The sequence below is a fragment of the Balaenoptera borealis genome (assembly GCF_965194805.1).
Source record: "Balaenoptera borealis genome assembly, chromosome: 4".
NCBI classification, from domain to species: domain Eukaryota; kingdom Metazoa; phylum Chordata; class Mammalia; order Artiodactyla; family Balaenopteridae; genus Balaenoptera; species Balaenoptera borealis.
In genome coordinates, this window is record NC_138861.1 from 119,744,101 (window position 1) to 119,757,707 (window position 13,607).

General features: G+C 38.6%; 1 protein-coding gene across 6 annotated transcripts in view; it reads right to left on the reverse strand.

Annotated features, from left to right (window-relative positions):
• The window catches only part of COL25A1 (collagen type XXV alpha 1 chain), a gene marked incomplete at its 5' end in the record, with an annotated part of 478,255 nt that overhangs the window by 18,965 nt on the left and 445,683 nt on the right, over window positions 1-13,607 (reverse strand). For 3 of the 6 annotated variants that reach the window (XM_082389178.1, XM_082389177.1, XM_082389176.1), the window contains 5 exons: window positions 680-757; window positions 4,833-4,886; window positions 5,855-5,881; window positions 7,361-7,414; window positions 12,882-12,935. In XM_082389178.1, the coding sequence (XP_082245304.1) occupies window positions 680-757; window positions 4,833-4,886; window positions 5,855-5,881; window positions 7,361-7,414; window positions 12,882-12,935 (267 nt within the window). Of the gene's footprint in view, window positions 1-287; window positions 1,329-4,832; window positions 4,887-5,854; window positions 5,882-7,360; window positions 7,415-12,881; window positions 12,936-13,607 lie in introns of those variants that run through there. The other 3 variants (XM_082389174.1, XM_082389173.1, XM_082389175.1) reach the window with 2 other exon arrangements.

Genomic DNA, 13,607 nt, shown 5'->3' on the forward strand with positions numbered 1-13,607 from the left:
GGATTTTGACATGCCAATGGAGGTAGGGGAGATCTGTCTACTTTAGGAAAGTGAGTTTCAAAAGGAGGGACCATTAAATTGAAAAGGTTATGTGACAAAGAAGAGGGTTTGGGCTGCAGACTATTATCTTTAGAAGCTCGGAGAAGTTTGGTTTTCTCCCCTACGGTCTCTTAACGGCATTCCTTTGACTTGGTTAAGTCTTGACCACAGAAGCTTAACTATGTAGGTTTGGTCTTATTTACAGCCTGACAGAAATTTAGTGAAAGAGGCAAAAATGCCTTTATTTCTTTTAAGGAAAAAAAAAAAAAAAAAAAAAAGCTAACTTTAGGGGTAAAACCCAAAGTTATAGCCTAGTTGTACCTTTACATAGGAGATCTTTATGCACTTTTAATGTCATCTTGAAATGGTTATTAGATAAATTGACATTCCCCCGAACACAGACGTGGCAGCCGTGTCCGTTGTGAGAACAATGTCAGGAGGTTCATTTGCAGTCACTGATTGAAATGCGTGCATGTTCTTTTCACTCTGCAGAGTCACTGAAGGAGCGATTCATGCACATGCATGTAGCGTGTTTATCGTGTAAAGCTCGCTCCGGAAGTGCCACTTTACACTGAGAGAGATGAATATGTAATAAACAAAGGCACTGCATGCAGGGCGGTAGGAAAGAGAAATACTGTACCAATTGGCAAGGGGCATCCAGCCCATCCAGGCCAGGCTGGCCTGGCTCCCCTTTTTCCCCCTTAACGCCACGGAATCCCTGTTTGTAAAGATTAACTCATAACGTTACTAAACAGAAGAAATCACGTAAGCACAATTTCTGCTAATGAAATAACCACAATAACAAAAGGCTGGGAGAGGAGCAACTCTGAAGGGCAAGGTAACATCCAGTGACGCTGGACAAAATAAAACAGAGCTTGATGTGGTCCTGCAACTAGGGCTTGTCTGGGAACGGGGACCTGCTCTCCGGAGCAGGACGGAGGCGCACTGGTTCCTCCTCCGAGCCTGCATTCACGCCCCGGGTGCACATCAGTACTCAAGTGCTGAGAAACCAGGCACAGCTGGTGGCCAGAGACAAGGGGTGGGACACACTGACCACCTGATATCGATGTTTCTGGGACCTTAAAGTCTACGTTAAAAGGCGCCAGTCAGAGCCCCCGCTGGTGCGGTCCCTCCAGTTTGCTCCTCTCCCAGCTTCGCCTCCGCATGTGACATCTGGAGACGGTTGCATGAGTCAGACATACCAACGGGCAGGGTGCATCTAATCCAGGAGCACCCTGTTCTCCTTTCTCCCCTTTAGGCCCCTTTTTGCCTTTCTTTCCCTTTTCCCCCTGTGGATACAAGGGTTTCAATAAGACAGGTTTTATTTGGGGTTGGGGGGGGGGAGAGTAACGGTGATTCAAAAGATGGTTTAGCCAATAAAAGTCTGGAAGGGCATTTACCACTGTTTTCTGGTTTAGGTAAGGCATGATATTGTGAAAAATAACAGACTTCTAGAGTGGCAGTGGATTTCGGGCAGTGATGTACAGGAGTTTATTAAAAAGATTCAACAAGATGAAAGAAGAACTTGAAGGCTGACACATCAGAAAGGAGGATCAGTGCTGACTTAGACCCCAGTGCCGTGGTCCTTGTGAATGAGGTGTTCCCGCCACCGCTTTGGTGAAGATGACAGATACCAACCGTATTGAATCCAGTCAGTGGCAGTGAAGTTCAGAGACTTCACCCAATTTTCAGTACCTGCCAACTTGACTTTTTTCTAATCCTATAACAGATGAAAGCTACACTGAGCCAGAGGAAAAGGGAAAAATACTGGCAGCTTCTATCTTTTTGAAATGAATCCAACTTTCTGACATTATTTTTTGTAGTTGGTTCTCATTTAAACATATTCAGTGTGTTTAAAATATACTCTTTCTTTTAACATTCTTTTTAAGGAAACTAAAAGCAAATACTTTCCTTAGTAAGTCAGATAAACAAATTTTAAAAGTGCTAAGATTTCTCAGCAATGCCACTTGGAGAAACAGACTTGTTTATAAACTCAAAGATGTTCTTTAATTCACTGTTATTGGTCTCATGCCAGGTGTTCACAATGGTAAATGGGTTTCCAGCTTGCTCACAAGGTAACAAAAGCCAAAAAAACAAAAAAAAATTCTGTTCAAGAGAGGAAAAGCAGTATGGATTCAGTTGAGCTAATGCTAAAAATGAGGTAGGCAGGATAATTACGGAGTGGGAATGTAGCCATGGAAATTAGTATTTAGGAATCAAGGTAAAGGTTGTGGAAATCTGCATGGATCATAGGGATGGAGGAATTAAGGAAAGGAGGCAAAAGGAGGAGAAGTAAGGAATGCACCTCAGCTGTTTCACATTAACATAAATATCTCTGCATATTTATAGACAAGAAGCTGGTGCAATACAGAATACAAAATACTATGCAATACATATTTAAATTAGTGTATTCATTCTGCAATCAGGATGGCAGATACAATAAGTCTGAATAATTTCAGAAGCGAAACAACATGAATATTCAAAGACATATACATAACAGATATAGATGAGATATGCACTCAAATTAATGCATTCTTTCTGTGTGAGTGAAAGCTCCACATTTATCTCCTGTGTGCCAAAAACATTGCATCAGAAGGCTCAGAATCAAAGCCATTTGGGTTTCTCTAATATCGGGGCAAGAGAGAACTTCTGTGTGGTTTAGTTGATCATGATCAAAAACAAAGACCCGAGATGCCAGGGTGAAATGAAATGAGAGCAGGTGTGATAAGAAGTAAGATGGGAGGAGCTTTCGGGAGTAAATTGCGTACTCGTGCAAGATAAATCAACATTCTTTCTCAGCAAGTAACATCATTGCCGTGACGTAAAATTGATTTAAACTTATTTGGGAGGGAGTGGACTCTTCTTCACATAGGCCTGACTGACACCAGATGTGTTGGGTATTATTAATTTTGGACTCAATTCATTTTTTGATTGGTTAATCAACTCAGATTAATCACTCAACGGAAAGTGTTGTCATATGAATGTTGACTTTAACAGGCTCTGGGAATCGTTTTTCAGTAATATTTTAGTAAACCTCAAGCTTTATGGAAAACAGACACTAGTTTACAGAGGATAATGTGTCAGTGTTATTATTAATCAGCATAGTTTTGTAACTATCTGTCTTTGTGGGTATGAACACATAAGGGCTCTTGCTAATTTTTGTCTCCCATGTCAAAGAATGATATACAAAAAGTATTCACATTTGTATCTAATTTCCCTAAATATAAAACTTCTAATTATGGAATCTGAAATATGGAAATATTTTTGTATGGGTGATTAACATTATTCTGAAGATTAAATTTGTAGCTTTAGGTTTTCATAAGTTATAATACCAGTAATTTCTTCTTTGTTTAAAAGATCATTAGAATGAATATCTTCATAATGGTGACATACTTTTGAGTGAATAAGGTTTTTGACTCATACAACCCATTCGGTAAATATAAAATAAATGCCTATAACCTTGAAAGCACGCAGAGACACCTTGGGCTAAAAGACTGCATGTACAATTTATCTCAAAACGCATATATTTTACAGTTAGAATTTACAATTCAGAATAAAAGAACTTTTTTTATGCCTCAGTTTCCTTGTCTATGAAATGGGGACAATAAAAGCACCAAACTTAGGGTGTTGTTATGAGGATTAAAAGACTTCTTTTATGTAAGGCTCTTGGAAAAACATAATAAGTGTTCAATAAATGTGACGATATTGACAATGATGATGGTGGTGCTTTCATATAACAACTCACATGAGCTTTCCTAGCAATGGGAAGCTAAGTAATGCCCAAGGAATACACAGCAGGCTTAATATCCTTTTTTTTTTTGGCAACTCTCATTTGGCCTTGCTTTTCAACAGCTATGAACTTCACTGTTAAAGAGAATTTATAGGGTTTTGAAGATAGTGTGGTTAAGTAGAGTAGGACATAAATTAATCTGAGAAATAGAATTGGTTTAAATCTGAATTATGAAGGTACCATTTCAGCCACTTTAAGATTTTCATTATTCTATTGAGGTGCTGAGGTTTTAAAAACTTTTTTCCCTTTTTCAGCTGTGTCCAGTATAAAAAAACTATTCTTTGAAGAAGAAAAAGTGGTTTAAAAAAAATCCATAATCCACATTTTGCTTCCAGACATAAAACCATTTTGCTTGATATTGGGTCCTTATCCCCTGGAGCTGACGGTCTTGAGATAGGACCTAAATATCAGTCTCATAACATACACCAATATCTTCACTTAAAAATACCTACAGCGTCCGAAGGCAACAAGTCCTGGTCCCTGCGTAATGGACTCATTGGGTTTATCGGGCATACGGCTTGCCTTCCACTTTCCAATCAAAAAAAAATCAAGATACAGGACATATCTTCTGTCTCTACTGGGAATGTTGTGAAGATAAATGAGATGTTGGCTTTACAGGGTTAGCTGAGCTCTGCCAGAAGACTGTTGCAGATTTGTGCTACTTAATTTTACTTAATGTCATAAATGCCTCCCCCCACCCCCATTTTCAAAAACCCCTGAAAACTTCATCTTTCAATTAATTGGTGTCAGGTAGTCCAAAGATTGTAGCCCAGATATCTGGGGATTATAATTCTTTTCTTCTGTGCTAACAGTGCCCTTATTTCTTGCAGTGTAGCCTTCTTTATTCCTCTGTGAAGATCTGTTTCCTCAGATCAGACATCAGAGTGTTTTTGGAGCACAGGATGGAGAAAGATTAGACGTATGAAAGAATCACACAGCTTGAACAGCAAAGCAGACAGAAGCAGAAAAATCAAACAGGCGCATGCTAGGCTGGAGAGGTCACCTTTTCCCCCTTTTCTCCTAGATCACCCTTCTCGCCTCGTGGACCAGGGAAACCCTATAGGATAAAAAGCAAACCAAAAAGATCTATTGGTATAACTGTGGCAACACCATATTGAAAAAAACCTTAAGAATTCATGTTTCTGAACGCAAATATAAAGAAACATGGCATGCCCTCAAATCTCAAAACTTAGATGGGTAAAGTGGCACTTAGAAATAACAGTTTCCTAACATCTCAAGTATCTGTAAACAAAAGGTTTCTTGCTTTTTCTCCAAAGAAATGTATAGTGGAGAGAATATCAGGATCCTAGTTTGAATCCTGGCAAGTTCTCTGATTTGTGTGACTGCGGGCAAACTTTCTTCACCATTTTAGTCCTTTGACCATAAAACGAGGTTAATATCTATCAATACTACACATCTGCTGGTGTGACATTAAATGTGATGATATATATAAAGTACCAGAATGATGTCTGCACACAACTGGTGCCCAATAAAGAGTAACTACTATTACTTTTTGCTATTGCTATTATTCACATAATACAGGATGAGCAGTAATCATTTGAGGAGGGATTGACTTTTGACATTCTCTATTTTTATAGAATTATGTTACTATAAGATATATAGGGACTTTATGCTAAAAAGAAAAATACTGCATAATAGCTTTGAGAATAAACATACCATTCCCTAAGGGTAGCATGTGAAACATACTTCGATTTTATGCATATTTTAAAATAAGTAATTTAACCACTCATGTTGAGTGTCTCTAATTTGGGAAAGTATTTTGAAGTGCCTCTATCAACTGTCAGTTATTAATTTCATACTAGATAAGTATGCTTTTTGCTTTTATGTCTATCTCATGCCAACCCTAGTGGTGTATTTCATATTGCTGTCTACACGCACAGCAATATATGCTGTACGCATAACTATGTGCACAGAAAAAAATTAGAAGTATTCTTGCTGTTATTGATGATGGAGACCATCAGCATCTATTATAATGGGAAGATGTTTATTGTAGGTATTACTTACATCAAGACCAGGCTCTCCATCTTTCCCCTGCCAAAGAATCATAGTAGTTACATTAGTGTTCCTAAGTTTCACGAATAGGTTATTATTCTATTTAAGGCTGCCCGGACATACAACACTAGTATAAAAACAACTAATTCAGAAATGTGGAAAAGATTCTCTATTGATTAGTAACACAAATTTCTTTCACTAAATCAAGTGAAGTGACTGCTAATGTTGCAGGTAAGGGTCATGAAAATGTTTCATTATATATCAGGTTAAATAGTCTGATATTTTGCTGAAGTTTAATGCTTGGTATTCAAGTTATCAATCTAAGAGTAAGTCAAACGCAAAAATACTGTTTAGTTGATTTAAAAACACACCAGCACTAACAGAATAAGCAAATCTATGCTACTTTAGTTTGACAACTTAGTAGTTAGCTCATAAGTGTGTAAAGAATGTGAAAACTGTTTATTGTTAAATACAATTTTAATTTGGCTAGACGTACACCTTGTCTATAAATATTGCGGGTGTGAAGATCACAGCTTAAAAACTGTTTGTAAATTAAAAATCCCCTATTATAGAAGGAATAAATACTGCTGTGCAAGGATGATCAATTCAGCCCTGTGGAGCAGATTTTCAGGGCACTGACCAGGGTCACACAACAAATCCACCTAAAAGTTGCTGAGAAGTTGCTTTGATTCCACCAATTGGATTTCGAAATCTATTTCAAAATCAGCGTCTCTTTTAGCACTCAAGTAATCATGGTTTGAGCTTATTATTTCAATTCATAAAAACTAGAAAGTACAAGGTACGTGGAAAATACATAGGGGTTAAAAACCTTGAGACAACAGTATATGCTTCTACTGTAGTCCTACCCTACCCCATCAAATCATTTACAATTATCCCAAAGATAATATTCGGAAGCAAACCCGAGGCCCTCAATTTGAAGTGGGTGTAATTGAGAATTTTCAGAAGATAGCACACTATCAACCTTCTCTGTTCTGAAGATCACTTGTTATCACGGTAATTTAGAAAGGTCAGAAACATCAAAGTCATCGTAAACATCAATTTGAGAAATACCTTTTATTAGCAAGAGCAGTTTTTGTAAGTAATATATGAGAACAGATGAAGTCTGAAGAGAGTTTTTTAAATTAAGCTTCCACACCCACTTCTGGTACAATGACCTCCCAAGGAAGGGCCAATTATGGGTCTGGTCAGATGGCCCAGGGAGGGATTATCTGACAGTCAAAAGCCCCCTTTCAGGTTAGCACTGCCCATCTCATGGACAACCTCTGATCCTCTCAATCTGGTGAAGCGTGTGGGTGTCTGTACGTGAGTGTAAGAATACGACACAAATATGACCTCTCTCTGAAGTACCCAGTTACACTGGCATTGAAGAGAATTAGTGGATTGTTCTTTGCTCCTCTGATGGGATTAGTCTCCCCACGAGGGGAGGGTTAACCACGCCAGGGACAGGTCATCTATACATGCTGAAGGGAAACACCATCACGAGACAAGAGAACTCACGGGAAGACCATACGGCCCTCGGGGTCCCGGCTCTCCCATAGCTCCTTTTTCACCCTATAATGAAAGGTGAAAGTGCAAATCATAAACAAGCACCTATATTCACACACTTTCCCTGATGGCCTGTGGCTAAATCCTCTATTTGAAGTATCATTCTATCAAAATTCCAAAGAGTCAGGCTCTTTCAGGGCCGCTGCCAGTGATACAGCAAAAGAAATCCATGTTAGCATATTTTACAGAATCACCTTTGAAAGAAGGACTGTCTGCCCAGCGGTGCAAAAGGACTTGCATATCTAGGGTGCGGTGCTTGGGTTTCTTTGGCCTTGCTGTGAAATGTGTATTTGTTACTAATTATTTTAAGTTACTACTTTTTCAAAAATGTAATAAGAAAATTCTTTATCCCCCTACCAAATGCCTCTTCAGCAAGCCCTTCTTCCTTGACTGCACCTGCCCTTACCTGAGCTGTATTTTACTTCACGGTGCTCATACACCAGGAGACATACCCACGTTATAACCTGTCTATTCTCTGCTGAGCCCCTCACTAGAATCTGCACACTAGGGTGCCAGGGCCCTGGCTTTTTTCCCTACTGCATGCCCACAGCTTATAATAGTGTCCGGCACATCAGTAAATATTTGCAGAATTCATGAATCAAGTCAAATCAATACCATCATGTATGTTTTGCTTCCTTTCTGAAAAAGAGGGTTTAAAAACTTTTATGCTTTCTACTCAGTGCCTGATAAGGTAGGAATTTACTACCTCATCACTCTCTCTCCATGTACCTATTTAAGTAGCAGAGCTTGTCTCAGCTTAAACGATAATCTTTTTTTAAAATTTATTTTATTATACAGCATGTTCTTACTAGTTATCTATTTTAAACATATTCGTGTATATATGTTAATCCCAATCTCCCAGTTCATCCCACCACCACCACCCCCCACCCCCGCCACTGTCCCCCCTTGGTGTCCATACGTTTGTTCTCTACATCTGTGTCTCTATTTCTGCCCTGCAAACCGGTTCATCTGTACCATTTTTCTAGGTTCCACATATACGCGCTAATATACGATATTTGTTTTTCTCTTTCTGACTTACTTCACTCTGTATGACAGCCTCTAGATCCATCCACGCCTCTACAAATGACCCAATTTCGTTCCTTTTTATGGCTGAGTAATATTCCATGGTATTTATGTACCACATCTTCTTTATCCATTCATCTGTCGATGGGCATTTAGGTTGCTTCCATGACCTGGCTATTGTAAATAGTGCTGCAATGAACATTGGGGTGCATGTGTTTTTTGAACTATGGTTTTCTCTGGGTATATGCCCAGTAGTGGGATTGCTGGATCATATGGTAATTCTATTTTTAGTTTTTTAAGGAACCTCCATACTGTTCTCCATAGTGCCTGGCTGTATCAATTTACATTCCCACCAACAGTTCAAGAGGGTTCTCTTTTCTCCACACCCTCTCCAGCATTTGTTGATTGTAGATTTTCTGATGATGCCCATTCTAACTGGTGTGAGGTGACACCTCATTGTAGTTCTGATTTGCATTTCTCTAATAATTAGTGATGTTGAGCAGCTTTTCATGTGCTTCTTGGCCATCTGTAAGTCTTCTTTGGAGAAATGTCTATTTAGGTCTTCTGCCCATTTTTGGATTGGGTTGTTTGTTTTTTAATATTGAGCTGCATGAGCTGTTTATATATTTTGGAGATTAATCCTTTGTTGGTTGATTCGTTAAACGATAATCTTGAATGCTTATAAAAAATAAGTGTAATTGGAGGTGACCCAGGAATATGAAATGGTGATAATAAAAAAAGAGATGTCTGCATTTCAAGTAGTGTTTTCTTCTGCTGCCACCTCCAAAGTGAAACTGTCAATATTTAATATGGAAACTTCAGGAGAATGACGATGTTTATGTGAGGGGCCAAAAGAAAATGTTACCTTCTTTTATCACACCCCTGAAGAAGTTTAATGGTAGCAAATCTCTTCCAGGGGTAAAAGGTCAAGTTCAGCTGATAACTGTGCATGCAGATCCAAGTATTACTCTGTGTTTCTCTACACTCCAAATTCCCATGTGAGCAAATTTCAAGTCACTGTCAACATTCTTCTTTAATTTAAACTTAGGGGTTGTTGGTGCTAATTAGCACTGTCACTTAGAGGCACATAGAGTATAGGGAGATTTTGGGGAATAAATATGATAAAAGCTTATTGCACTTTTACTCATTATTACTTTATGTTTATTACTGAAAGAGCAGGAATTGCATGCAGTAAAGTGGCCAGGCTTTGACATGAAACAGATTTAAATTTGAATTCCAGTTCTGGCACTGACTGGATGTGTGGCCTTGGGTAACTTTCTTAACCTTTCTGTGCCTGTGTTTCATTGGCTGTAAAATAAGAAGAGTAATACATATTCTGCAAGAATTTTCCTGAAGATTAAGTGTGATTACAAAATATGAAATTATATGTTGCCAAATAATATGTCCATAAAAAGAAGCTCTCATTATTATCGTACAGTTAGAGGTCTTGTTTTTAATGAAAAGGGCTTGGCAACCCAAAGAGCACTAATTCAAAATAAAGTTCTTTCAGTTTGATCTGGCAGTGTTATTTATGATTTTTTAAGTGGTGGTGGTGTTGGTAATGGTGTGTGTGTGTGCGTGCGTGTGTAAATGGGAGGTGGGTATTTAGAAGGAAGGTTCATGTAACCTGGAGTTGGTCTAATTCGTAAAAACTCAATGGATTAGAGTAGCTCTGGTTTGAAATATCTCCACAGATTATTTTGATATACCTACTCCCTTCTTCCTCCTCTGATTGAGTACTTCAGCTTTATTTTGTTTTTAAAATGAATATACCGTGGCTGATTTGAATTCAGCTGTCACTAAAGCTGTGGAGCTCCTCTTGCAGAATTGCCCACCCCAAATACTTACTTTAAGCTAACAATGACAATTCCATCTCACTCCCAGTGACTGCTTCAGAAGTGGACATATAACCCAATCCTGGTCAATGAAGTGTCAGGGGAAGTGGCTGGGAAGCTTTGGGGACGGTTTCCTCACAGCTAAGGAGGATACAGGAGAAGACAGTCCCTATGTTTGCTCTCTGCCGATGCCTCGCCAGAGGGGAGGTCTGGAACCACTGCAACCAGCTTGCCTGTGGTCAGAAGACAAAGCCAGCTCTTGGAAAGTGCATAGAAGCAAAGCCTAGAGTTCCTCCTTTGACTATTTTGCCACACAAAACTATAAATTTCTTTATTGTTTAAGCCATTTTGAGTTGGGGTTCTGTCACTTGGAGCCAAAAGCAGCTTAATGGTTTCAGCTTGAAAACTTTTAGGAATGAAATATTAACACAGGGCCTTGAACGTGCAACATCTTTTCCTGGATTAATTCATTCCAAAAGAACTTTGAACCTCTCAAATTTAACACACTCTACGGAGTTCCTTAGTGGTTACAAGGCCAAGATGAAGAAATCAGCTGAAGGTAGGACGAGCAGGTGCTCTGAAGAGCTGACTACTAATGCTGCCGGTCATGTATTTGACAATTCTTGAATTAACACTGTCTGTCAAATGCCTCGTTTCTTTTAGGCTGGTCTCATGTCATTCAGGATCTTTAATTTGCATGTCTACACTGAGGAATTATTCTAGAATGAGCCCCTTTCTTGATACCTGCCTCTTTAAAATTTGAAACTTTTTCAAGAGAGTCCAGATGGCACCTCCATCAATTAACTTTGAGAATCACACTCTAGTTTAGCACTTAGGGAGAGGGGCACTTGGAGAGAGTACTGATATCTGATCCAGTTAAGATAGTTAACATGCTGAGTAAATACAAGTGTAACACTTTACACTGCACACCATTTGACTTAAACTCTGCCTTCACAAATTCTTAGCCATTTCATTTGCTCTCTTGGTGAATTCTACCCCAGCGCTGAGACCTGATACTCTTGTGACACCGCGGAGCTCTCGGAAGTAACAGCTGATTTACCAAACGGTAAGCCCTCTTGAGTCCCAGGGCCTTCTGCCACTAGACTACTTGAGATTTGCTGCTCCATTTTTAGTCCATGTACTGGATTTCTTGACACAATGCTTGAATGCACCAGCAGCATGAGGCTCTGAGCTTTTAAATCTTTTTAATTAAGATGATCTTCGTAAGTCTTTGGTTTGACCTTAGAAATAAATTCAGATGATTTATTTCCTTTAGGACTCACCTCTTCCTAGAAGCATTCTTGGGTAAAGCCAGCCTCCCTCGTCGCTGAATGCACAGCATGTACTATTTGTATTCACTTAGGCCTCATTATCTAGTTATTCCTTGCAGACATTTTTTTCCTCTGCAATTAGATTGTAAACTCTTCTAGATCACGGAAAATAGCTGCTTCCTTCACAGTACTGAGTAAATATATACAGTGTATTAATAAAAGGTTATAGGATGATGAATCAATTATTATTATGCAATTCATTAGAACAATTAGCAAAACAGACTTCATAAATGGGAGGGGAGCGTTTTCATTTCACACTAGGAGCACATTGTGTTTTGTACATCTTAATGTGATAAATACTTACTGAATAAGTGAATTCACTTTATAGGACATGGAATTATGGGATGGGGATGTATGCCAAAGAAATCACTATGTGGCCCTCTATTTTAAAGCAAATTATCCCAGACTGATGAAACTCTATCTAGTTTTAAAAGACCACAAAGTTGCACAATGAATCATTCCAACATTTTGAAGTCTTCACCATTAGGATACTTTCTTTACATCCTATCCTGGATGGTGGGGAAATTGAGGACACAATTCTACTCAGATACAAAAAAACCTTCTAAGTTTTTCAAGGTGAGGGAAAGAAAAAGTGGAAGAAAAACAGAGAAAGAGGGAGAGAAGTTCCAGACAGATGACCAGCTGCTGATGCTGTAGTACATTTTTTTGTGTCAGATGTTTATCTTCCACTCTGAGTGTCTTTTTTCCTCCCAAAGATATGGAAACATGGCTTAGCAATAGAGAGGTTAGTGGAAGGTTTTTGTTTTATAATGCACTAAAATTATTTCCTTATGGTTAAAGAAAGGCTATTCTTTTGCTAAAAAAAGAGCATGTGTAACTGTGCAGAGAATACTTAGGTTTTGTAATTTCCCTTTAGAAAAGTTATAACTTATTCTGAATGAATACAGTAGCTTTATATAAAAGATTATCAACCAGAATATGTAGTCCTGGAATTTTTAGACCTATTGACATTAACTTTCTGGATTAAGGCCAAATGAAGACATCTTCCTTAGGGGTTAAGAAGGAATGGTCTGAGCTATTTACTTTAGCTATGAAAATGTATGCATTTTTTGTTGTTGTTGTTAAGGCAGGCATATTCTAATACTCTGTCATTCTCTCAGCATGAGGACTCTGAATAGAACTTAAGATGGCATCTATTTCCATTCACTATTAGATGGCCCTTTATTTCTTCTGGGAAATGAACAGCTCAGATCAACTAAAATGGAAAAGCCACACTCTGTGCTTTCCTTAGGTCACAGCTTAATAACCTCAGGAGCAACTTACTCTTTCTCCTTTGGGACCTGCAGGGCCATGGGGTCCCATAGGGCCATCTGTACCCTAAAAAAAGATAAAAATAATATAATATGAGACATATCCCAAGGGCTGTAAGAAAAGCAGTTATAATTTATCCTGGACTTTTCCTGGGTGAATGATGCCTTAGAATGTCAGTAAGACAACACATCTCCTTTCAAACTGCTTTATGCTTGATTCTTTCAGGCCAGTAGTTTTCAAGAAACTCATGCAAAAGGGATGAATTATATAACTGCATATTTCAATGAAAGGCTCACACAAAATACTGTATATCATATTTAATTATGTATTTCCTCCCTGACTAAATGGAACATCTTCACTTTGCCCCCAAAATCTTAAGAAAAAATTAATTGTTTTTGCTTCACATCACCTCTTCTTCACATCCATTCTCTGCCCCTACAGTTACCCCTACTCCTCTTGGCCACAAATGCTCTGAAGTCTTGTTTTCAGCTGTTTAAGAGGCTCGAATAGTTATACAAGTAAAAAAAAAAAACTTAAATAAATGAGAACAGTGTTTAACTGTTCAAACTTTCTTCAGTTCTGTTGGAAGCAGCAGGGGGCTTAGAAAGAAGGAATTATTCCTATAGGTTCTGTTGCAGTGGCTCAAGTCACTGGGCTTATAAGGCACAAACCAGGCAGCTGGATGATTTAATGGCATAATTGCCCTCTGGCCTCCTGGTTCAGGGTTAGGATTTCTGT